General features: G+C 34.3%; 2 protein-coding genes across 2 annotated transcripts; both read left to right on the forward strand.

The window, feature by feature from the left end:
* The first annotated feature begins 7,259 nt into the window (after positions 1 to 7,259).
* LOC139193895 (histone acetyltransferase HAC1-like) lies at positions 7,260 to 9,045 on the forward strand. Its single transcript, XM_070817727.1, has 5 exons — positions 7,260 to 7,453; positions 7,877 to 7,955; positions 8,064 to 8,456; positions 8,583 to 8,800; positions 8,926 to 9,045. Exons 1-5 carry the CDS (start codon positions 7,302 to 7,304, stop codon positions 9,038 to 9,040), a joined length of 957 nt encoding a protein of 318 aa, XP_070673828.1. The 5' UTR covers positions 7,260 to 7,301; the 3' UTR covers positions 9,041 to 9,045.
* Positions 9,046 to 22,663: 13,618 nt separating this feature from the next.
* Positions 22,664 to 25,677, forward strand: LOC103407867 (coniferyl alcohol acyltransferase-like). Its single transcript, XM_008346742.4, has 2 exons — positions 22,664 to 23,127; positions 24,495 to 25,677. Exons 1-2 carry the CDS (start codon positions 22,720 to 22,722, stop codon positions 25,461 to 25,463), a joined length of 1,377 nt encoding a protein of 458 aa, XP_008344964.1. The 5' UTR covers positions 22,664 to 22,719; the 3' UTR covers positions 25,464 to 25,677.
* Positions 25,678 to 26,914: the final 1,237 nt, after the last annotated feature.

The following is a 26,914-nucleotide window of genomic DNA, read 5'->3' on the forward strand; positions in this document are numbered from 1 at the left end:
CCAAGTTAGCTATGAAATGTGCCTTTGTGAGGCCTTAGGTGTAGGCCTTGAGGCTCGCAATCAAAGCTAACCAAGTACTTGAACATATAGTGGTTGTTTCATTGTTGCAGAAGTAAAACAACTATTATACTTTAATCACCAGAGCCCGAAGAGCAGAATGAACCCAGATAGGTGCCTTTGTAGGGCCTTAAGTATAGGCCTTGAGGCTTCCCATCAGAATTAATTCTATACTCAAGCGTTCTATGGTAATCATAATATAACAGAAGTACAACTAAGAAATAGGCTGATTACTTGCGCCCCAAGTAACATCGGACTTCTTGTTATCAAGGACTGTCGTGGATGAGTTAAGTCCACATGAAGTTCTTTTTTATGCCTTGAGACCAAGGACTTTTTATTGATCAATCTTGTATGCCCGAAAGGGTAGAACTTAGATCTGGTCAAGCTATGAGTGTGGATTCCAACTTTACTTTTACATGGTTGGGCACCATTGAACCGACCAGATTCAAGAACCAAAAAGCCTTTCAATCGTAAACTTGCTAGAAATAACTTGGATACAGATGGAAGTATACATCATATTACTAGATTTATGAATGAAAAGACATACCAAAGATGGTCGGGCAAGGCTGATCGTCTTGCAACTTCCTCTTTTTGTGATTTACAAAGGGTTTGAGTGCTAGAATGGGAGATTGGGAGATGAGTTTACAGGAGGGAATCGATACTACAACAAGATTCAGACAGGGTAGCAGAGCTTTTACAAAGGTTCTTGGTGAAGGTTGATCCGAAAAGGATGAAGGCTTGGTGCTGACTACAGCTTCGTATGCAAATCTAGCTTGAGCAGAGTTTGTGTATTTGTTTGTTTGATTAAGTGTCCATAATCCTTGTGCATCTACCCCTTTTTATAGATGATTTGGCTTGGCTGCCTGCAGCATCAATCTTGCCCGAATGTAGCTGAAGGGTAGTGACTCATCAGCTTTTTACTTGTACTGTCATTGTAAAGTACTTTTGGGCTAATTAGCTGGCTAGTCTACACCACTTGACTTCTAGGTAGGTAAGCAAGTGGCTCAAGTGATCTGCACTTAGTCGGGAAAATGGCTTCTTCCTTCTTCTAGGCTTCGGCTGGGCCTTGGGTTTTCTTCCTTCTAGACCTTCATCTGGGCTAACTTCCTTTTGAGCCTAAAGTTCCAGTTTTAACCCAAACAGCTATGTCATTATCCCTTACTTGTAATCTAGCTCTTGCTGCAAATATATTGTATCTTGTTTGCATCAAAAGCATGCAAGAGACTGTTGCTTTGTTTGCATATATTTATGGTTAATATGTTAAACAATTTCCCAAGTTTGCACCTACTTATATTTGAAGCGAGTGTATCAATATTAGTCATCTATGGTTGATATCAAACTCAATCTATCGCAGTGCAATCTTACATCACAGTGTTAATTACTCTGCCATATATATGTACTATCTGCTTTGTAGGTCCTCTCTCAAATCAGGGTATAAAAATTACTTCTAAGTTAAAAACGTGTATACGTAAGTTTATGTATGTATCCAGAAAATCAGTCTATGTAGTAGGCCTGGCAAACGGGTCGTGTCAGTCGTGTTCATGTCGTTTTCGTGTAACACCTGTTATCTTAACGGGTCGTGTCGTGTCACACCCGTTATCTTAACGGGTCCTTAACAGGTCGTGTCACTTTACCCAATGGGTAAAGTGACCCGACCCGTTATGACCCGTTAAGAAAAATATATTTTTTTTCTTAAATTTGCACATACCACACATTGCCACATAAATATTACTTCAAAATATTAAAACACATTTGTCGTTTAAGTACTACATCTACACTTGAAAATAAGAGCCTAATAAAAAAATAATACATACACTACTAATCTATTACAAATTTTAAATGTGCAAGGATATGCAAAATGAAACAGTTTTTGTTTTCAAGGTTGTGAAATCTTTCTCAAAAGTTTAAACCTCAATTTACAAAATCCTCGATTTACATCGATCATCATGAAATTGCATTGGAACTTTGGCTTGATCTATTGCCTTCAAGAGTTATGTTGATGATGTTTTCAATAAGGTTTTCCACGTCATAACTATCTTCTGCATAAACTAAGCATAGAAAAACCAAACATTAAAAATCATTCAAATTATGAGAAGTTTACCAAAATAATTATGAAAAAAAATAAAACAATAGTACTATACCATACTTTTATTAAGTATAAACATAAGATTTTGTGGTATCTAGTGTAAATATTTTAAATTGAAGATCGAATTCAATCATTCTATTCATATAAGGTCAAGGAGTGTAGTTGTAAAAAATCATCAAAATCGGAGTTAAATTAACCGTTAAATCGTGATTTTTCGTTTATAACCGTCGAAAAGTTTTGTCCTGTTAATTGATCTCTGAATGTTTGTTTTTTGTAATTTTTGACGTATGCGATCTCGAAGTATATACAAACATGTTTGACGGTTGGATCTTTGAAACTAGTTTCGTAGAATGAGTATCCCATCAAAACAATAGATTCACTAATACTTAATAGTTTATTCATACTTTTATTAAGTATAATATAAGATTTTGTGGTATCCACTAGTGTAAATATTTTAAATTGAAGATCGAATTCAATCATTGTATTCATATAAGGTCAAGGAGTGTAGTTGTAAAAAATCATCAAAATCGGAGTTAAATTAACCGTTAAATCGTGAATTTTCGTTTATAACCGTCGAAAAGTTTTGTCCCGTTACTTGCTCTCTGAATGTTTGTTTTTTGCAATTTTTGGCGTATTCGATCTCGAAATATATAAAAAATATGTTTGACGGTTGGATCATTGAAACTAGTTTCGTAGAATGAGTATCCCATCAAAACAATAGATTCACTAATACTTAAGAGTTGATTCATACTTTTATTAAGTATAACATAAGATTTTGTGGTATCCACTAGTGTAAATATTTTAAATTGAAGATCGAATTCAATCATTGTATTCATATAGGGTCAAGGAGTGTATTTGTAAAAAATCATCAAAATCGGAGTTAAAATGACCGTTAAATCGTGCTTTTTCGTTTATAACCGTCGAAATGTTTTGTCCCGTTACTTGATCTTTGAATGTTTGTTTTTTTCAATTTTTGGCGTATGCGATCTTGAAGTATATATAAACATGTTTGACGGTTGGATCATTGAAACTAGTTTCGTAGAATGAGTATCCCATCAAAACAATAGATTCACTAATACTTAATAGTTTATTCATACTTTTATTAAGTATAATATAAGATTTTGTGGTATCCACTAGTGTAAATATTTTAAATTGAAGATCGAATTCAATCATTGTATTCATATAAGGTCAAGGAGTGTAGCTGCAAAAAATCATCAAAATCAGAGTTAAAATGACCGTTAAATCATGATTTTTCTTTTTATAACCGTCGAAAAGTTTTGTCCCGTTAATTGATCTCTGAATGTTTGTTTTTTGTAATTTTTGACGTATACGATCTCGAAGTATATAGAAACATGTTTGACGGTTGAATCTTTGAAACTAGTTTCGTAGAATGAGTATCCCATCAAAACAATAGATTCACTAATACTTAATAGTTTATTCATACTTTTATTAAGTATAACATAAGATTTTGTGGTATCCACTAGTGTAAATATTTTAAATTGAAGATCGAATTCATTACTTGTATTCATATAGGGTCAAGGAGTGTAGTTGTAAAAAATCATCAAAATCGGAGTTAAAATAACCGTTAAATCGTGATTTTTCGTTTTTAACCGTCGAAAACTTTTGTCCCATTACTTGATCTCTGAATGTTTGTTTTTTGCAATTTTTGGCATATACGATCTCGAAGTATATACAAACATGTTTGAAGGTTGGATCATTGAAACTAGTTTTGTAGAATGAGTATCCCATCAAAACAATAGATTCACTAATACTTAAGAGTTTATTCATACTTTTATTAAGTATAACATAAGATTTTGTGGTATCCACTAGTGTAAATATTTTAAATTGAAGATCGAATTCAATCATTGTATTCATATAGGGTCAAGGAGTGTGGTTGTAAAAAATCATCAAAATCGGAGTTGAAATGACCGTTAAATCATGATTTTTCGTTTATAACCGTCGAAAAGTTTTGTCCCGTTACTTGCTCTCTGAATGTTTGTTTTTTTCAATTTTTGGCGTATGCGATCTCGAAGTATATACAAACATGTTTGACGGTTGGATCGTTGAAATTAGTTTCGTATAATTCGTATCCCATGAAGTTCAATGGTGTGTGTGTGTATATATATATTTATTTATTAAGACCATCTCCAACCCTGGGCTAAAAGCCAAATTACCTCCCAAATTACCCCCCCCCAAACACTCTCCAACCCATGCTAAAATTTTAGGCTAAATGCCAAATGCTATTTCTGGGCCAAATACCCCCCAACTTTCCCCCCGGGCTAAATGCGAAATGTTTATCGGAATTTAAATTTTTTTAGATTAAAATGTTCATAAAATTAATTTACAATAATCTACATATTTATTTTTAAAAAAAAATTGATTTAAGAAAAAAATTTAGGCTAATTTCATTCTTTAATAATTCCGGGCTAAAATTTTAGGGTAGAAGGGTTGGAGCAGAAAAGATGTTTCTGGGCTAAAAGCTAAATTTTCCGGGCTAAAAATTTTGGCTTTTAGCCCAAGGGTTGGAGATGGTCTAAGTAGATTTAAATCTATTTATTTTGTATGTATAATTATTATAGTTTTTAGGGGTATAAAATTTAATATATATATATATATATATAATTATTATAGTTAATATTTTGGGTATAATTATTATAGTATATATAATTATTATAATTATTATAGTTAATTTAATATATATATATATATATAATTATTATAGTTTTTAGACCATCTCCAACCCTGGGCTAAAAGCCAAATTACCCCCCCCCCAAACACTCTCCAACCCATGCTAAAATTTTAGGCTAAATGCCAAATGCTATTTTTGGGCCAAATACCCCCCAGCTTTCCCCACGGGCTAAATGCGAAATGTTTATTGGAATTTAAATTTTTTTATATTAAAATGTTCATAAAATTAATTTACAATAATCTACATATTTATTTTTTTTTAAAAAAATTGATTTAAGAAAAAAATTTAGGCTAATTTCATTCTTTAATAATTCTGGGCTAAAATTTTAGGGTAGAAGGGTTGGAGCAGAAAATATGTTTCTGGGCTAAAAGCTAAATTTTCCGGGCTAAAAAATTTGGCTTTTAGCCCAAGGGTTGGAGATGGTCTTAGGGGTATAAAATTGTTAAATTAATATATATATAATTATTATAGTATTTTTTTAGGGTTATAAATTATTAAATTAATATTCTGCTTATTGTGTATCGTGTTACCCACGTGTATACCCGAACAAACCCGTTATCTTAACAGGTGCTTATCGGGTTACCCGATAACGACCCGTTTCGTTATCGTGTCGACCCGAACACCTGTTAATTTCGTGTCGTGTCGTGTCGGGTTATCGGGTCGTGTCAGGAATTGTCAGGCCTACTATGTAGTGTTATTGTCCATATTATATTTCTTTGGATATTTACTACAAAGCCACTTTATGGACAGGGGATTACGAAGCCACTTTATTGCAAGGATTTTTTCTGTCAATGTTGCAAAGATATTAATATTTTTCATTACTTAGTAGAACGTCGTAGAATTTTTCTTCAAAGTGAGAAGTTTTATATTTGGATCTCTTAAATAACAAATTTAGTATAATATTCTCTAATAAAATTTAAAAAAAATTCACAAATAGTTTATTTTCTTTATCAAATGATTCGATTTTAATTTCTAGTACAATTTTTGAAAATACGAATAGAGCCATATATATTAATATTTCTTAGTCAATTTCCTTGTCTCTTTTTATGAAGTTATATATTCTCCACACGGTTGTGATGGGGATTAGGGATTATATGAGTCAAGTCGATTTGGTGTTGAATTTGAATTCGTTATTGCATGTCTTTCGACTTTTGCACTTTCGTAAAGGCATATATACATATATATATATATATATATATATATATATATATATATATGTATGTGTGTGTGTGTTTTGCACTTTCGTAAAGGCATATATATATATGTGTGTGTGTGTGTGTGAGTGTGTGTGTCTCCTTTGTCTATTGGCTCTGCACGATAGTTGTAGGAAACTTGCCAATGTGTGTGTATCTCCTTTGTCTATTGGCTCTGCACGATGGTTGTAGGAAACTTGCCAATGCTAATGCTTCTTATCTAATACCTTTTTTTTATTACTATATGTAGTGTTTTAATTAGGATTATGTGTTCTTTTAAGTCAACTCCATTTCAAAGTTACAATGACTTCTGAAACGTTAACAATATCTGAATGACATTGCAAGATTTCGAAGAATTTAATCTTATTTTATATTTTAAAACTGCAGTTAGCTCTCTAGCTTTACTTAGATATATGATGCACTGAGGCAATAATTGCCGAGTAATGTTCTATTGATTTTAGCTCTAACTTGTCACCTAGTATTACGGTTTAGTGTTATTTTTTTATTTGCAAATGTCGCATCTAAGATTTGATTATCTTAGATAACGAGTTTAATACTAATTTCTTTCCCTACCTATTAGTATAAATATATTATCGTCTATAAAAAAATAGCATGAACTTAGACTGACTACATAAAAGATTGATAATATAAAGCCGCTAACGGTAGTTATGCAAAATAAGGTGGGTAAAGAGTAAAGACTCATAAGTGGCTAATGAGGTGGGTAAAGGCCGCAAACCTACCCTTAGCCATTGATAGCATAAACTTAGATTGACTACATAAAAGATTGACAATATAAAGCCGCTAACAGTAGTTATGCAGAATAAGGTGGGTAAAGAGTAAAGACTCATAAGTGGCTAATGAGTTGGGTAAAGTCCGCAAACCTATCATTAGCCACTGATAAGAGTTTACCCACTCCATTTTGTACGACTAATGTCAATTAATATGTCAAGTTTTTATGTAGTGACTTGTAATAATATTATAATTTTTACCACACTCTTTCATGCAAAGGTCTTTTGCTTTTTAACTAGAAGCGCAACCAGATTGCTTTGGAAAAACAATATAGAGGGGTAACTACTAAGAAAATCTAAAGAAAACAAGCTTCCACACAAAAATTAGCTAGTCAGTATATCTGTTGGGAGGGATCGGGTGAGCCACTTTCGTACGTATTACTAGTTTTTAGCAACTGCATGCATGGAGGGTTTGTGCATCATTTTACGAATTATTCGCACAAAAATTTGAGATAATCTTTTTCTTCTTTTTGCTGACTTTTGTATTTATGTTCACCCATCTTGGAGAAACCATTTCGCCAATGAAGGAGGATTTCATCATGGTTCATTTGCAGTACGCATGCTCCCACTGTTGTATACTAATGGTATCAGGAAACCGTTGGTCCTGCACTCAATGCAGAAATTTTCAGCTTTGTAATAAGTAAGATTCTGAACTCCTGCATTTATCTGTTACCTCCCTCCCCCGCACAGCTTCCTAATACTATATTAATTTTGGTTTGTATTACCTATTTTACCGCGTATAGTGCTTTATTGCTTGTTCATATATCACTAGATTGTGCTTATAGTTTGTTTGGAGAAGAAGGGACGAAGGTTCTGGTATTGTTGCTAATTGAGTTCAAGGTTCTGTTAGAATTTGCGGACAGTTTGATCAGTTAAATATCCTCAGTTCTGATTCTTTTGAAAGGCTGAAATTTTCTTGCATTTTTATACACTTGAAGTTTCTTACTGAATGTTGAATAATCAATTTTTTGCTTTTTTTTTTTTTTTTGAGCTGTTTTTAAATTGCAGTTGGAATAAGGTTTGCCAATTTGATTTGTTGTAATTACTTTACATGGGACGACAGGTGTTATGAAGCAGAGCAAAAACGGGAAGAAAGAGACAGGCACCCTATCAATCAGAGGGAAAAGCATGAATTGCGTCCTGTATGTGAATTTGTCCTTAGTTCTAGCTTCAATTCTCATGGCTCTGCAATCTCTTCGTTCTTTTTTCTTAAAATTTCTGCTTAGTACTGACATCATTATATGTTGCAGTTTCAAATTGCTGATGTACCTATGGAGACAAAGGACAGAGATGAAATCCTTGAGAGTGAATTCTTTGACACTAGACAGGCATTTCTCAGTCTTTGTCAAGGGAATCATTATCAGTATGATACTTTACGGCGGGCTAAACACTCCTCTATCATGGTCCTTTACCATCTTCATAACCCACCTGCTCCTGCGTTTGTGACAACATGCAATATATGTCATCTCAACATTGAAACAGGGCAAGGTTGGCGTTGTGAAGTTTGCCCTGAATACGATGTATGCAATAACTGTTATCAGAAGGAAGGCGGTGTAGATCATCATCATAAGTTGACAAATCATCCATCCATCACTGATCGCGATGCACAAAACAAAGAAGCTAGACAAATCCGAGTTGTACAGGTGCTTTATATTTGTGTTTACATACTTGAAGATTGATGTTAACGTCGATGTATTAGTGGAGGAAAGGCTTGGATTTCAATGTATATGGAGAGTCAAATTTTTATAACACTGTTTTCAATTTTGCAGCTTCGGAAAATGCTTGACCTTCTGGTGCATGCATCACAATGTCGTTCTGCACAATGTCAATACCCCAATTGCCGTAAGGTGAAGGGGCTTTTCCGCCATGGAATTCATTGCAAAGTCCGTGCATCTGGAGGATGTGTTCTCTGCAAGAAAATGTGGTATCTTCTTCAACTTCATGCTCGAGCTTGCAAAGTATCCGAGTGCCATGTGCCGCGTTGCAGGTTCGTAGGTTATTGCCTTGTATTATGAGATACGATTCTCTTAATTCCCCCCCCACCCACACACACACACTCCCTCTTTTTAAGGGTAATATCGTTGATTCTATAATATAAATGTATGTTTTCAGAGATTTAAAGGAGCATTTGAGGAGACTACAGCAGCAGTCTGATTCAAGAAGAAGAGCTGCTGTGATGGAGATGATGAGCCAGAGGGCTGCCGAGCTACACAACAGTTCTGGGTGACCAAATTGTACATATATAAACAGTTGCTTTGGAGAGGGGAAAATACCGAAGGGGACAATAGTTTTCTGCTGCTCAGCTACCACACTACTGGGAACCAGGCGGCGACAGCAAAAGCGGCGTTAGATGGTTAAGAGGGGATTGCATGTTACAGTACAACATATTGGTTTATAGTTCACTTTTTGAGGGAACAATTTTTTGGCTCTGATCTTCACAACTGAACTCTCCCGAAGAGGAAGAAAGGTGAAGTTCGTCAACGAGCGCTTGCTTGCCTGACCTATTCGACAGCTGCTAACCGTGCCCCCGTGTGAGTGAAGTAGATATTGATGCGTGTCTGATTCCGGCTCGATTTGGTGATTCTTTGATTTTAGGGAACTTTAACGAAAAGCACCTGATATTGTTCACTTTAACGACAAAACCACATTTTTACACTAAAAAGTCAATCCTAGTACTATTCACTTTACCCTTTATTTTGTCTTTATCATTAAAACTCAAAGTTTTCAAGCTCTTTTCATTAGTTTTCCTTTGATTTTATCCTCCTGTAAACTGTCAAGTGGCTAGTGTAGTGTACTCTTAACTAAAACGGTATATTACAAAGGAATATGGAAGGGGAGATAGTTTCAGATCCTAGCTTTTTGCCCCTTCCCTCCCTTTTGTTATATGGATCTTTCTTTTGTACATTTGTTTTCTTATCAATGGAAGGATTTTAAGTTATCTCTTTTTTTAATAGTCTTTATTTCACTTACATCGGTGTCGCATGTTAGGGAGAGTAAATTTACAAACAAATTTTTTTAACATGGAAGTTAAATTGCTCAAAGCCTATTCGGCTTGTGCATTACATGTGTAATCGTATTTTAAATTAATCATGCATTAATGTAGACCTGACATTCGTGTCGTGTTTTCCGTGTTCGTGTCATTTTCGTGTCATACCCAATATCTTAACGGGTCGTGTCGTGTAAAACCCGTTAAAATAAACGGGTAAAATGACCTGACCCAAAATCGACCCGATAATATTAACAGGTAATATGACCCGACCCGTTAATGAAAATATATTTTAAACCAATAAATAATCAAATTAAAAACATAATACTAAATAAGTATATACATACCACATTGTTATGGGAATGGGGAAAGAGAAAGGGATTAGGGCTTTTGTTTTGATCAAATGGTAAAATTGGAAAATATTGGAATAGAGAAGGGGTTTTTTCGTCCAAAAAAGTTCTAATAATATAAGTGAAATAGAATCCAATGGTACATATTTACTCTCATTTATCTTACGACTGTTATTTAAGTAAAGTCTTTAATAGTTTTTTAATTAATGTAGAAGTGTAAAAAATATAGAAAAAAATATATAAACACTCGTAATGACAAGCTTTGCAACTTTTGTGACGAGCTTTACTTCGAAATTCACCACTATAATCATATAAATCATATATCAAAATTTAACCGTTGATTGTTATTTATATTTACGCTTCATTTTTTCTCATCAAATTTTGTTTTTTCAGATTTTCTTTTCTGAAAACATGATCTATTAAAAGATGCAAGAAGATGAACGGTTTGGATTGTTGATATTATGTTCAGAGTTTTACAGTTAGTGAAAATATTGTTTGATGTTTATAAAGTTTTTACAAACTATATGACATCAACTCATATTTCAGTTAACCGTAAATATTGAAACGTGATATCAAAGATCTGAACCGTTCATCTTCTTACATTTGCCAGATGATCATGTTTACAAAAAAAGAAAATTTACAAAATGAAATTCAGTAAGAAGAATAAAGCATAAATGACAATCGACGGTTAAATATAAATTTAATGTTTATGGATTATAGTGTTGGATTTCGAAGCTGACCCACTTCATGAAAGTTGTAAAGCTTGTCACTATGAGTGATTGTGTGTGTGTGTGTGTGTGTGTGTATATATATATTACATTTTCTACACTTCTACAATAATTATTATTAATTTTTCCCTCAAATAAAAAACATTATTCATGAGGGTTTGAAGGATTTTAAAAATCTAAATGATAATGTAAATGTAACCATTATCTACTCGTGGAGGAATAATGATGAATTAGGAGTGTTTATATATCCTTTCACTTTTTTCATACTTGTATGTATGTCTTCTTAGTTCTTGCTTATATAAATACTATGCTAGTTTATTTTAATTTTGAACAACAACATGTTAAGTAAAATTTATCCTAGTAATGATAATAATGAACACTCATAATAAAAATAAAGAATGACTAAAACTTTTGTTTCTAACTTATATAGAATAATAATATAAAACTACATATTTAATATAGAATATATTGTGTATATTAATATAGCTATTGTATTTTATAATAAATCTTTTAGTAATTAAACTTTAAAATTATCAAAATAATTTTTTTCTTAACGGGTCGAAACGGGTTACCCACGTGTTACCCGCGTGTATACCCGTTAATGATCCGATTAGTTATCGTGTTAACTCGAAACCCGTTTTTTTCGTGTTGTTTTCGTGTCTTGTCAGAAACTATAGGGTCTACATTAATGTGTGGGACACTTCAAAGTTAAAACACACTATCTTTATTGCTGAACGTGAAAATGAATTTGTGTGACAGTGAAACACAACATGAACATTTTTGAATGAAAAAGTTAAAACACATTTGATTTCACTAACCTAGGGGACAAGTATTACACTAATGAAAGGGAAAATGGTCCTCTACGTGGAACGTTTCGTCTCATGGCTGTCACTCTCTTTTCAAACCTCAAATTATGTGTTGTGGATATTATGTGATCCGGAGAGGTATTAGGTGGAAAGGGATCCGGTATGTGGTATGTCTGTTTGCCATGTCAAACTGAACACTCCCACCATTCATTTTCCCGTTTTCCAACTATTTATCCTTTTATTCATTTCTTTTCACACCAAATTTTAAAAAAAAATTAAGGGTAAATTACAAAAAACTACCTTAATTATTGGGGATGTTCATTGCAGAGAGATAGAGACGGGGGTGTCCGTTAGAAGAGATTTGTCACTTTTGTGATTTGTCCACCCTTGATTGTTGTGTGATTCATTCTCACGAGCGTTCTATGCACAAAGTTTTATATTATTCCCAATTTTTTATTTTGATTTTGATATTGTTGTGCTTGATTTTTGTTTCTTTTTTGATATTGTTGTCCACCCTTTTAATTTTGATATTGTTGTGCTTAATTTATTTATGTTTTATTGGGTGATTAGATTATAATTTACAATCCCCAATTTTTTATTTTTACTTTTTATGGCTCACTGTTATTTCTTTTATCGTGCGGTATCGAACAAAAACTTTTTTGAATGTTATTACTGCTGCAGTTTCTATGCGTTCGATGTTGATATCGTTCTTTCCCACATGCGCTCTTTTCACAAGGTTTCATATTTTTCACAGGGGATACCGCTTACCCTATGGGCACCAGCGTCGGTGGGCTTGGCCCTTCCATCTCGTCCAACCGCAGGTGCATATATATGTGTGTGTGTGTGTGTGTGTGTGTGTGTGTGTGTGTGTCGTGTCTACTTATTTGCATATAAGTTTTTGTGTATGGTTTGTTCCTGATTAGTTTTCCTTCAATTTTAACAATCTATGCAATTATATTGCTTAGGATTACTATTTCAAATTTAGGTTTTTAATGCGTTTTGGAATTTTTGAGATTGTTAGCAATTTTAGGGTTGATGATTTTTATTTCAAATATTCAGTTTTAAATAGCATAATAACAATGCACAAGGAGGACAATCTAGAGCAAGTGTAGCCACTATAAACACTAAGGATTCCAGTATTGCTTCTGCACAACATGGCGGCATACAAAATGGAGCTCGTGTACAGCCCCAATTACATGGTACAAATTTGCAAGTATCATTTCTCTTTCAGTCTAGAAAATTTCTATTTGAAGGAGTTTGGGAATCTTAGATAATTGTGTTCTCCTTAAACATCTGAGTTGCCCATTTTGTTTGATTTTCATTTCTTGGCAATGTCTTCCTACGACTGATTTAATGTAGGAGGTTCTGATGCCCCCATTGCAAGCATGCTTCCCGGACAACTGAAGCTTCAGCCTCACAAAGAAGCTCCCGAATTGTTCCAAAGGCTCCGACTTCTCAAGAACACCCACTACACTAGCGAAGGGTAAGTTCACACCCAAGACCATGGATTTTGTTGCACTCAATGGTGGGGAATATGGGCATATTTTCACTGTTATATAGCAATCTTATGATGTCAATGCTAGATTCTCTCTCCCAAATAGGCAATTTAGTAATGAGTTTCACGTGCTGGCATATGATATATAAATAAATGCGAATAATCAAGTATTAACTTTTTCTGTTGGTTTTAGCCCCAGGAGATGCGTTCAAGGGCTTTGCCTTTTAGTTTGGGTGTATAAGCCTTGGTTTCATGAATGGGATGCGGGTAATGTCATACGCTTGCGAAAACTTGATTAAAATTCTCTAATTTCCTGTATTTCTAAGTGTGGAACAAATTTATAGCATGTTTTTAAAAGCAGAAAGGTTGTATCCACCATTTTCATCTCAATTTATGATTATCCTAATTAGGGTTTTATTAATTAATTATGCTTAAATATTGATCAGTTCTAAATTCAATTGTTATTGGTGTTTAGAATTATTGACGAGAGTACGAAAAAAGCAGCGGTTGTGGATCCAGTTGAACCTGAGAAGGTTCTGAAAGCAGCCTAAGAACATGGCGTCAGTATCAAGCTCATCCTCACCACTTGCCATTACTGGTATATTTGGACTTCCTCATCCAATCCCTTGTATTCATATTGATATATAATATATATTTGTTTTGGGTATTTTAGTACTTTCCAGAAATGGATTTATGGGGATTTATATCTTAGTTGGGTACATGATGCGGATTCATATTCAAGGAAAAATGATCCCCGCTCTTAAGGTCTATTTCTTGCGTCGATTGATCGTCTTGCTATGATTTCGAGTTGTTGCAATTAGATCTTGAAACTGTATTGTACAATTTAATTAGTATAGTGGTCCTCACAAATCACCACCGATGTAGCACCTAATTAATCATATTCAATATTGTGGTCTGAAAAGAAGCACTAATTAAGGGAGTTATATTTAAGGTTGGAGATAAAAGATTCGCTATAGCCTATAACTGATAGCTCTAGATGTGTAATTAACTAATTATCATAAAAATTAGCTCTGTTGGTTAATCCAATTAGTTGGGGTAAGGAATATATTTTGGCTGATGCAACTGCATGCTCTCATGGATTTCCCCCAAAGATTGAATTTTCAGTTTTTGGGAATGTCAACAATTTAGTTTTTTTTTTATCTTTTCTTGAAAGGATATGAAATTGGAAATCCAAAATATCACGTTTTAGTTGAAATTATTTGATTTTTGGTTCAAAATTTTGAATCCAACGGGTCCCGTTGGTCCATTTTTGACCTTATTTTATATTTTATTTATTTATTAATTATTACATTTTGTTGTTAGCAATGAATTTATGAATGTATGAAAACAGTGGATGCTAAATTTAGGGGGATATTGCTCAAATGAAGATATTTTTGTATGGATATTTAGTATTAGTGTGATTTCTGCTTCTTGAATTAGGGCAAATAGCACTTTGATATTGCTCTTGGACTTTAGAAAAAGTTTCCCCTTTTATGAACACGTAGCCGAGTAATTTTAGGAAACATGTTAAATTATAGAAGTTTCTATGTTGAATTCACTGTATTTCACTTTGAATCATTGTCAAGGGACTGCTTTTGGGAACATGGTGGTGCATGAGGAAGTTCTTCAGGTTATCCAAACGTTCAGAGGTTAACTTTCCGTTTGGAGATTCTAGAAAATAAGTTGTAGTCATGAATTTTCAGCAGGAGAAGCTCGTAAGGTTAGTTTGACAATCAATGCTTCCCAATATTTATTTGTTTCATTTAAAGTGGTCTCCAACGACATCCATAATTCTGTGTTAAGTTTTTTTGTTTTTGGTTTAGGGCACTTATATGGTAATGCCTGTGTTCTTTAGCTCCTCCTCTAACTCTCCTTTCTGTTTCTTCTTCTTTCCTCTCACTACAAGTTGTAAATATGGCTGAATTGGTGGAGCTTCCCATTAGCCTCAGCATCCTTCGTTTCCGAAACAAGATTCTCTTACCTAGTGCCATCATTCGAATTTGCTGCACTTCACCCAACAGGTCCCTTTGAGCCTTAATCTTTCTCTTTTCATGCTTTATAGTGAAATATGTATTTGTGGATGGTTTTGTGGGATTTTTTAGTATCAATTCATTACCAGGTGCTGTTATCCAGATAATGTATCCTTTTTCTGGAAATAGACAATGAATTCAACTTTCACATATCTAGTTAACCAAGTCCATGTTTGCTTAATCACTCAATTAATCAAGTTCTTAGTTTTCTTTCGTTTACGATTAATTCACGGAGTTTAGGCAAAAAATGACAGTAGAGGGAGCTTTCGATCACTACTATCCATTTTAGGTTTTTTTTTTCCTTTCAATTTCTCTTTTTATTAGATAAATTGTCGTGTTTAAAAGGGTGAATTTAACATGATTGGATTACAACTTCCTTACATATTGACCTGTAAGAGGGGGAGTAGGGTTGCTATATTCAAGTCCTCTTTTTTATTTTTACTTGAATTTGATTTGATTTATTTATTTATTTATTTATTTTTGGTGACAGGTTGAGAATGTGAAAGCTCTGCTGGAGGTGGAGGTGAGAAGTTTAATTTAATTCACGATTTATTGTTGTTTTTTTACGACGGATTGAAGAAGATGAAGTACACAGTGATGACCGGAGACGAACAGATCCTCTCCTTAAACATCGATCCTCACAAGACTGTAAAACCCTTACTTTTCACTTCAGCAGAAACCCTTAATTGATTTTATAGTTCTTTCAATTAATTTGGAAGTTGAAGATCTCCTTTTTTTAACTTGAATTTGATTTGATTTTTTTGTGATAGGTTGAGAATGTGAAAGCTCTGCTGAAGGTGGAGGTGGGAAGTTTAATTTAATTCATGATCTGTTGTTTTTTTTTTTTTTGTGGGATTGTGCTGTTTTAGGGGAAAACAATATTAAATTGAAGTAATGTTTAGATATTTCTATAATTGGGATTTAGAGTAAGAGATGAAGAACTGAATGTGATTGCAGAGTTAAAAGTTCAGAACTTTTTTGGTTTGGAAGCTAATTTTAAATTCAGTTAGTTGATTAGTTAATAGAGAAATGTATAACGAATGCGTGGTATGCTTTTCAATGCGTATGAGCAGACATGGGTGCTGCTTCAGCGGCAACAGCTGCTATATAATGGTAGGGAGATGAGGAATTTTGAGATGCTGAGTACTCTTGATGTCAGAGATGAAGACTTTATAATGATCGTATCCAATGCCACCTCGAGGTATACTTGATAATGTCGTACTTTATGTGCAATTCACTGTATGATGTTCGTGCGTTTAATGGGCCTGTGAATATATTTCAGTGCACCCATCAATTGGTTTTGCCATCATACATCATCGTGAGAAGTGGGATGGTGAGTTTCCCAATACAGTTAATTTTTGTGCAAAAAAAGTTTATAGAAATTATGTTTTTATTTAGTTCATTGCATATTCTTATTAAGTTCACCATTCATACTTTTGAAGATAAGAATTGCAACGCTCTCTCAGATGTTAGTTTTGGGAGGCAAAGTTTTAAGCTTTCTGCAATAAATGTCCTGTTTTCGGGACGAAATTTGGTGTTTTAAGATGTCATGAACGAATTGTTGCTGGTTGGGTTTTGTGTTGTTGCGAATTTACTTGAGATCCTCACTATCCCATTTATGCTTCCTATTATCATATTCTTTATGCAATTGTCTCTCTTCTACAATTTACATTTGGATTTGATTCTTTGCTGATGCGATGTTGTAATGGGGTTTAGTAATTTTCAATATTTTTCCACTCTTTTTAATCTGCAAAATCAAATTACCCATGGAATTTATAACATACAATTAGTTTCTTTTTAGTTGGGTTCAAATGATGTTGATTGTGCTATTATAAAACTCCTTTATAGTTAGGTTGAAAACCATATCAATAGATTGTTTATTTGGTTGGTCCAATCTGTAACAGATGAGATTGTTTTGTTTGATATTTCAATCAAAATTTGATCTTTTTTTTTTGTGAAATTATAATAGAATCACAAATCAAGTATATCTTAGATTCTTGGTTGCATACTCACCTTCCCACAACTATTATATTGTCTATTGACTGGATGTTTTTTTTTATAATTTTCAGGATTTACAGTTGCAATGCTTTTGATACATGTAGTAAGGAGGAAGCCACTACTCTTATGGAGCTTCTTTGGCATGGTAAGTTGAAGTTGCATGTCATTGTTTTTTTCGTTCATGGAATTCATTATCTTGCTGTCTTGCAATTAGCAATGTCTGACGATTGGTAAAATGTAAGAATAAATGTGTTGAAGTTTGAATCGTACACATGAAGGTGAATTTTAACAACTCTAACTTAGATTTCATAATAATTTGATCTGGCTTTCTTTCATTTGTGTTCGACTATTTTACTTTTTTTTCTATATAAGTACAACTATTGATCGAAAGCCATAGAAAATACCCAACGGCTGAGAAACAGTTTTGTTACAAGAATAGATTATGATGTAAATCTTAAATTTTGGGCACTTATATATATGTGTTTTGTTTGGAAATTACAATCACTCGCATGAAAATCCAATTGGATTTGTTCTGGTCTCCAAGAATTTTTCTTTGTTTGATTGTTGATTAATTTATGTGGCGGGAGTTTAGGTTTTGCTTTTTTGCCCATGTATATTTGATTTGAAATGAACAGTTCAATTTGCTGTATATAAATTATTAATCAAAAAGCTCCAAGGAGAGGTAAATTAGAAACAATGGTTGAAGAGTGATGGAGTTGAATTCATAGTTTACAGGGTTTTATGGTGTAAACTTGCAAGTGCACAAGATAGTCATAATATAGTGTTTTGCAAGTCCAAGTATCGTTCCCACGAGGATTCTAATTCAATCTCCAATTTGATAAACTAAACCAAATCTTATTATATTAAATACGCAAACCCAAAAATATAAAATATAAACCCAAACAACGAACTAGACTCGATCTTAATTAATATATCAATCAAAGATGTAAAGAGTTTGTTGTGATGATTTTATAAACGAACAAAAACAGAACCTTAAATTAAAACTAAAATTAAAGAGAAGAAAACGTTGTGTTTTAAGGCAAGTGATGAAAATCTAGGGATTCGGAATCAACCACAAGCAATCTAGTTTAGGTTTCAATGCATTCAATGGATCTTTCGATTCTTTAGATGATAATTCCTATATCTAAGTCTTTGTCAGGCACATTAGACCATAGTTTTCCTTAAGTGTATGATTCTCTCCTAGTTCAAGCAGAGGTCGTATATCTTAACATGCAATTTATCCTGGTTAAGGCATAAATTTAACAAGTAGGACTCTTTACGCTCTAGAAAACAAGGAAACCAAGCAAACCATGATTCTTTGTCAAGCAATAATGTAATTTACCACACTTAACCACAAGAAGCTAATTGAATTATATTGCTAGTTCAGCCTCAAATTTCATCTTCCAATTTTACTAAATGCAAAGTCCTAAGGTGATCAATCAAAGAACTCAAACAAAAAGTAACAATTCAATCAGTGATTAAGCATTCATCTAAAAGAAGCTAGAAATGAATAACATTAAAAATCATAAACATCCATGCTAGGGCATCATCCTAACCCTAGAAAAAGAGTTTAGTTACTCATAGAATATGAAAACATAATTAAAAAATTTAAGAACATGAAAAACTTCGGAAAGATGGTTGGCGGCTGCCGCTCTTCTTCTCCAAAATGTCGCAGAGAATCCCCCAAAGAAACCCCCAAAAGCACGTTCCCAAAAGCCTTCCTTATATGGTAGACAAGTCATAAGATAATTAGGTCTTGTGATATCTTTTGTATTGCATAATTGAATGATGTAGCAAGTAAACTTCCCAAATAATTACTTCAAACCCATTTGAAATAGGATTAAAGTCAGCTCAACACGCTCTATCTCGGGCTTTGGGCTTCGACTGAATTATGACTTGAAAAACCCAACAGACCTTGCAACTTCCGCGTAGACTTGGCTGACCGACGTCTTGTACGAAAATCTTTGTAACATCGTCTAGGAAACTTGAAATCACGAACCGTAAAATTCCTCTGAAAGCTAACTTCCATATCTTTGCAATGGTATAAGGCTCAACAGCTGGTTCACTCTGAGGAAGTACAGTTTATTCCGTCAAGTTGGATGATCCGCACAAACAGTCTCTGCTTCCACCGTGCCAAACTCGTTTCAATCGCAAAAGTGCTCATTTTTCTTCTTTCTTCATCTTCACTCTACAAATCTAAGAAAACATAAAACTAAATGAAACAAACTAAATTCACTAAAAAAACATAACAAAAATCTAACTAAAGGGCATTAAAATGTATGCAATATTGGTCGTATCAATTTGCTTGAATTTCTGTATGATGTCCATAGTATTGATAGATCATTGAGACTGACTAACTAGTTGATTAATCACTAATTTGAAATACTAAAACTTAAACTTTTCTTTAATTCCTTTTCGTTTTGTATTTTCATTGGATTTGAAAAATGAAATGAATCCAATCAGCTACTCAGCCTTTGAATATGTTTACATCTTATAGTGCTTACTTTAAATATGTTAATTTGTCCCCGTTTCTATAAAATTTTGTGCGATGTGAACAAATTCTAAATCTTCAGATGGTGATTATTTGGCAACTTTTGCAAACATGGCTACTCGCCTTTGAAATACATAGCTGAGAAATTTTTCATTGTGATCAGAACATAGGTGGTATACCCAGTGTTTTTATATATACGGTGGGAAATATTTAATTTTTCATCACACATATCTAATCATTTATATAGTGACACATGATGTACCATCCTATATACCAGTTACACTGAAAAATCTCTCGTACGAGGGAGTTTTGGATTCTAGGGATGAGAGCAAATTTAATTGCAGCTGAGCAGAAACGAAAAGAGCCATTGTGAGTCTCTGAATGCGATCCCAGATGTCAACAGGGGTCAGTGGCATAAATGAAATAGAAGATACTAAGTGGGGGAAAAAACAGAACAACAATGTGCTCATAAACAGCGTTTCAGCGTGTTTTCAATTTTAGTGTAGATTGAATTTCTTTGCCTATTAAGAATTAGGGTGAGTTCATTAACAGTCTTCTAGTATGTAGCCGCTATTGCACAGTGTATGGAGACCCTATCAAAGGAAGTAAAAATGAGTTTATTGTGATGATCCAATAAACTAGTACATGCTTTGCCAGAGAAGGGTACATAGAGCCAGCTGTATAATCGACATTGCTGAGGTCCTTTTCCTGAATGTAGCGATTCATACATTCTTGTGAATCATTTGTTTAGAAATGACAGCGAAATCACAAAAAAATATCCAAAGTGTCATCCTAAAATAATTGCCTTGTCATTGTTGTTGACTCCCATCTGAAACTTGAACCATTTCGACGGTCCGGATTCCTTTCTCCTAATCCATTAAGTTCGGGAATCCAGACCATTGAAATTTGATCAATCGGTTAAAGTTATTATAATTTTTAAAGTGAGCTCATGTTTGTAACCGTTAGATATTAAAATTTAATGGTCCGGATCTCCAAACTTAGTAGATTAGGAGGAAGGGATCCGGAGATGATCCATTTTCCATTTCGACTACTTATGTTACTGTTGACCCTAAAAACTACCAAGCCTACGTGGCGCGTAGGCCGAGTAACTAATGAGCTAACTATGTCCTTCAGTTGATGTGGAGCGTGCCAACTCGTCAGCTGAGTTCGGTTGAGGAGTAAAATGTGTTGATGTTGCATTGAGCGCACAGCTGACTTCTCGATCTTGCAACTACGGGCGAGGAAGGAACACATCTCGGCCTTTGGGTTCTAGAGCCTGAAGACAAGGCTGCTAGTTTTGCGAAGTTCACAAATCGTCAGCACCGAATTCAGTCACAGTGATTATATTTGTAATGGCATAAGCACGCCAAATTGACACTAAAGTATAGGGGCACATATAATCAAAGATATATGTCTTGATGGTAAATATGGTTTGGCCGTCAGAATGCCGAACTCTAAAGCTTAATTACGAGTATCCAATCATAAGACAACTCGGCGTTCAATGTGCCGAGCCCTAATAAACTGCAACACCTCACGTCACTGAAAAGGCTAATGAGATGACATATGCCAATAAAGACCCGAAAGTCTTTCTCAACCTAGACTTGGATAAATAACCAGTCGGCCTTGACACAATGCTGTTTATCCAAATGAAGGTGTTTCGCGGTCGGCTAGTTCTACAGTGATAGTGCTGTTTATCCAAACTGAAGATGTGTGGCGGAAAAAGAAAATTAAAATCTCGTTGAGAGAGTTTGCGCAGGGCAATTTGTGTGTTGAATTGGAGGGGCTTTTTCGTTGTTTGTAGCCTTGTATTTATAGGGACGAGTATGCGCTAGTTGATAATTAGGTAAAGACTACCATGTTATTAGAACTCTTCTATTGATTTGAGCTTCGGATAAGCCTTACTCCCCCCAAGACTCTAAACTTAGCCAAAAATACAACCAAATACGATCCTTGTGTTTAGTCTTATCAGTTATCATATCGAATCCTCAAATAATCCGCATACTTAGAGATGAACAAATATATAGCCACCAATTATTATTTATACCAAATCTGATCCTTGTGTTTAGTCTTATCAGTTATCACATCAAATCCCCAAATAATCCGCATACTTGGAGATGAACAAATAAATAGCCACCAATTATTATTTATACCAAATCTGATCCTTAACAGCCACCAATTACTATTTATACCAAATTTGATCCTTGTGTTTAGTCTTATCAGTTATCACATCGAATCCTCAAATAATCCTCGTACTTGAAGATGAACAATAAATAGCCACCAATTATTTTTTTATATACACACACACACACACACACACACACATATATATATATATATATATAGTTAGCCCAGTCCACACGGCATGACTATATGGCCTAATCCCATCATCAATTCTTATGGCCTTGTACTCAATCCGACAACACCATCACCATGCATTAAAAACCTAGCCTACCTAGGTTTCTCATCTCGTCCTCACATAATCACCAAAAGCCATCATTTCTAATCAAATGCATTTCAAATTCATTTTAAACTTTCAAGTGCCGTCAGACATTCCAAATCAATTTGAACTGTATTGCTTTATTTGAGATATAAATCGTATCCTATTTATCTTGTTTAAGAAGATACCAAGAAGATAATTATTATGATAAAATTCATAATATTATCCTTTAGCAAAAATATCTCCATTTTTCCATCCGACGGTTGAAAACCATACTCACTCAACGGTCTCGATTACTCGGACCAATAGTGTAAAATCAGGTCCAAACAGTTACTCGAAAAGATTCCCCGTATATCACTTTATTTTTTGTCTTTATACTCCCCCTCACAAAAGTAAAATGTTGAGGGAAGTTGGCTTAGCTACCTAGCCAGCTCTCCCTTATTTTATCTTCCAAACGTCCCCTTCATCCAACTGGCTATTACGTCATTTTAGTCTCCAACTCCTCCTTATAAATTTAGAAGTTCTCTTCTAGTCTTTTGCTCACAAAACCTAAACCATATAGAAGTTAACTAGTTAATAAAAAACATGGCGCGAGCAGAGTTCAAGGTGACTATGAGCAAGCAAGAAGTGGTGGCAGCTGCCCTGCCATTGCAAGAGCATTGGCTACCACTCTCCAACCTTGACTTGCTTCTGCCACCTGTGGACGTGGGAGTTTTCTTTTGCTACAAAAATAAGCAAAGCATGAGCTTTGGGTCCATGGTTGGGGTTCTGAAGAAGGCCATGGCTCAAGCTCTTATGACTTTCTACGCCTTCTCCGGTGAGGTAGTGCCGAACTCTGTCGGGGAGCCTGAGATTCTATGCAACAACCGCGGCGTTGATTTCGCTGAAGCCTTTGCAGATGTTGAGCTTAAGGAGCTCAACCTTTATGACCCTGATGAGAGTATTGAGGGGAAGTTGGTGCCCAACAAGAAGCATGGCGTATTGGCTGTCCAGGTCTGTGTCTTATTATCTCATGTCATTTACATGTTACACGTTTCGAACGTTTATACTGTATAGTTGAAATATGTAACTTGTTACGGAATCTAGGTATGAATATGAACTTGTAACACAAGGCATATTTTAAACAAGGAAAAATTAATATCATGTCCTTTGTTACTAATGTTCATTTACTGAAACTTTATTAGTTTTCAGATTTAATCCAAGTTCCTAGGATTAATGTAATAATAAATTTACATGTTAGCTACATTTTTTTAAAATAAAAATTAATAATTGATTTAGAATTTTAATACTCACACTTTTATTAAACTCCTAACTAATTTTTAATTCAAAAAATTTCCAAAATAAATAAAAAAATTAGAAAAAGTTTGTACCCATTAGCTTTTTAAAAAAAATGTTTTCAATTTTTTAATCTTATATGTACCCATTCATGTATATTTTTCAAATTTTTAATCTTAAAATGTACTCATTCTTAAATATACCATTTTGTTACAAATAAAATGTACCATTTTTTTTTATATAAAATCTATTCAATTTTTTCTAATCCATTTTTTAACTTATATGGGTACATTCTTTTTTATTTATTTATTTGAGAATGTATCTATGTCAAGTTTAATCGAATAAATTTACTAATGTTATTAAGCCTAAAATCTTTTTGTTTTTTTGTTTTTTTTTTTTTTTTGTGTGTGATTTTGAAGAATGTACCCATGTTTATACACACACTGACACACACAATGGTATAATTTATATTTTAATATTTTTACCACAAATTATGATTTTTTATTTAAATTTTCATTAATATAAACAACTATAAATTTCAATTTTTAATTTAAAAAATATAGTAACATACATAGAATAAATTATCACATTAATTTCAAAAACTTCGATTAAAAATTGAAAATCAACAAGGTTTCAGTCAAAGAATATTCATACCTAAGGACCACATCTAAGTCTCCCTTTAAACAAACAGTGCCTGCCACTTAATCTACAGGGCACCCACCAAGTTTTTATTCCCTATGTATGGATGGTTTTTTTTTTAGGAAAACTAATGAAAAGGACTTGAAAACTTTGAGTTTTAACGATAAGGACAAAATAAAGGGTAAAGTGAATAGTATCATGATTGACTTTTTAGTGTAAAAATGTGGTTTTTCGTTGAAGTGAACAGTACCGAAAAATTTTCGTTAAAGTTATCTTCTTCTTTTTTCTCTTTAAAAGGAGACAAACTAGTGGCTAGCCACTGTTATCCACCCCTTCCGGGGGGGCCCTATGTATGGATGGTTTGTTTTGAGAAATATTTTCAACCACAATGTGAGAGGGACAATATTTTATAATTCCTAACATTATGGAAACAAATTAAATTGCAGGCAACTTTGCTTAAGTGTGGTGGGATAGTGGTGGCATGCACATTTGATCATCGCATAGCAGATGCCTACTCAACCAACATGTTTCTGGTGTCATGGGCTGAGATGGCTCAGTCCAAATCCCTCACTATCCAACCAACTTTTCGTCGTTCTTTGCTTAACCCTCGTCGTCCTGGTCACATCGACCCCTCCCTAAACAACATGTACGTGCCCCTCACGGCGTTGCCACCTCCCAGTAAAGGCAGTACTACTGATGATCACGACCATCTCATCAGCCGCATATACTATGTCACATCCGAGCAGCTTGAAAATCTCCAAGACCTAGCTACCTCCAATGGCTGCAAAAGGACCAAGCTCGAGTCTTTCTGTGCATTCTTGTGGAAAATGGTAGCAAAAAGTGAAACTAGTAATGATCGTGCCCAAAAACTATGTAAAATGGGCATTGTGGTTGATGGACGGGCAAGATTAAGTGAGGGAAATTACCAAAACGACCATCCAACATTAATGGCCACATACTTTGGAAATGTGCTGTCTATTCCATTTGGTGGGGAAAAAGTTGAAGACCTAACTGAGAAACCGCTAAATTGGGTAGCTGAGGAAGTCCATAATTTTTTGGAATGTGCTGTGACGAAGGAGCATTTTTTAGGGTTGATAGATTGGGTTGAGGCACATAGGCCAGTGCCAGGCTTGGCCAAAATATACAGCAGCGGAAGCGATGAGGGGCCAGCTTTCGTTGTGTCGTCTGGCCAACGGTTCCCCGCTTCGAAGATGGACTTTGGGTGGGGCTCGCCGGTTTTCGGGTCATACCATTTCCCGTGGGGAGGCAATGCCGGGTATGTGATGCCAATGCCAAGTCCAGTTGGTAATGGTGACTGGATTGTGTACATGCACATGCTGAAAGGGCAGGTGGAGTTGATAGAGAAGGAAGCTGCTGATGTGTTAAAGCCCTTGACTTTTGATTATCTTAGTTAAATTTAGATATAATCAAGTAGTATTGCCTATGGCTACGTCATTATCCCTTACTTGTAATCTAGCTCTTGCTGCAAATATATTGTATCTTGATTGTATCAAAGCATGCAAGAGACTGTTGCTTTATTACGGTTTAGCGTTATTTTTTTATTTGCAAATGTCGCATATAAGATTTGAATCTCTTAGATAACGAGTTTAATACTAATTTATTTCCCTACCTCTTAGTATAAATATATTATCATCTATAAAAAAAAAATAGCATGAACTTAGACTGACTACATAAAAATTGACAATATAAAGCCGCTAACGGTAGTTATGCAGAATAAGGTGGGTAAAGAGTAAAGACTCATAATGAGGTGGGTAAAGGCCGCAAACCTACCCTTAACCACTGATAAGAGTTTACCCACCCCTATTATCGTCTATGAAAAAAAAGTATGAACTTAGACTGACTACATAAAATATTGACAATATAAAGCCGCTAACGGTAGTTATGCAGAATAAGGTGGGTAAAGAGTAAAGACTCATAAGTGGCTAATGAGGTGGGTAAAGGCCGCAAACCTATCCTTAGCCACTGATAAGAGTTTACCCACTCCATCTTGTACAACTAATGTCAGTTAATATGTCAAGTTTTTATGTAGTGACTTGTAATAATATTATAATTTTTACCACACTTTTTCATGCAAAGGTCTTTTGCTTTTAACTAGAAGCGCAAACAGATTGCTTTGGAAAAAAAATATAGAGGGGTAACTACAAAGAAAATCTAAAGAAAACAAGCTTCCACACAAAAATTAGCTAGTCAGTAAATCTGTTGGGAGGGATCGGGTGAGCCACTTTCGTACGTATTACTCGTTTTTAGCAACTGCATGCATGGAGGGTTTGTGCATCATTTTACGAATTATACGCACATGAGATAAATGGGAATGACTTATATATAGTAATAATAATACATGCAATCACTTTCATGTTTAAAATTTGATCCTTGCTGACGCTTTTGTATACCAATGGCCACCACCTTAATTATTATATAATTTTGTTCACGTTATTGTTCATTAGTCATGGCGCCATGAATACCGAAGTTGACATATTCATGCATGCATGTCTATACGGTTTGTCAAGAAAGTTGGCATGGATAGAAAATAAAATATTGGAAAAGAGAGTTCTTTAATTATTGGATATATGTTTAGTTTGGCCGTCACAACAACCTATGGGTTGGTCCGAGCTACCAGAAGAAATATGGGACTGTTTGTGTAAATTAGGGTACATATTATTCATGCACTCAAGAAGGTTAGAATCGCATCATATCACCCAACCCCCATTTTTGTAATGATTTATTAATGGGATTTGATAGAAGTACAAAGTAGTTCAACCTTTACTATATATTGGGTTTAATTTTTCTAAATTAAGAAATCAATCAAGAAATAAATAATGAGCTTAATCTAAGTAGTACGTATTAC

This window comes from Malus domestica, chromosome 17, assembly GCF_042453785.1.
Source record: "Malus domestica chromosome 17, GDT2T_hap1".
Lineage (NCBI taxonomy): Eukaryota > Viridiplantae > Streptophyta > Magnoliopsida > Rosales > Rosaceae > Malus > Malus domestica.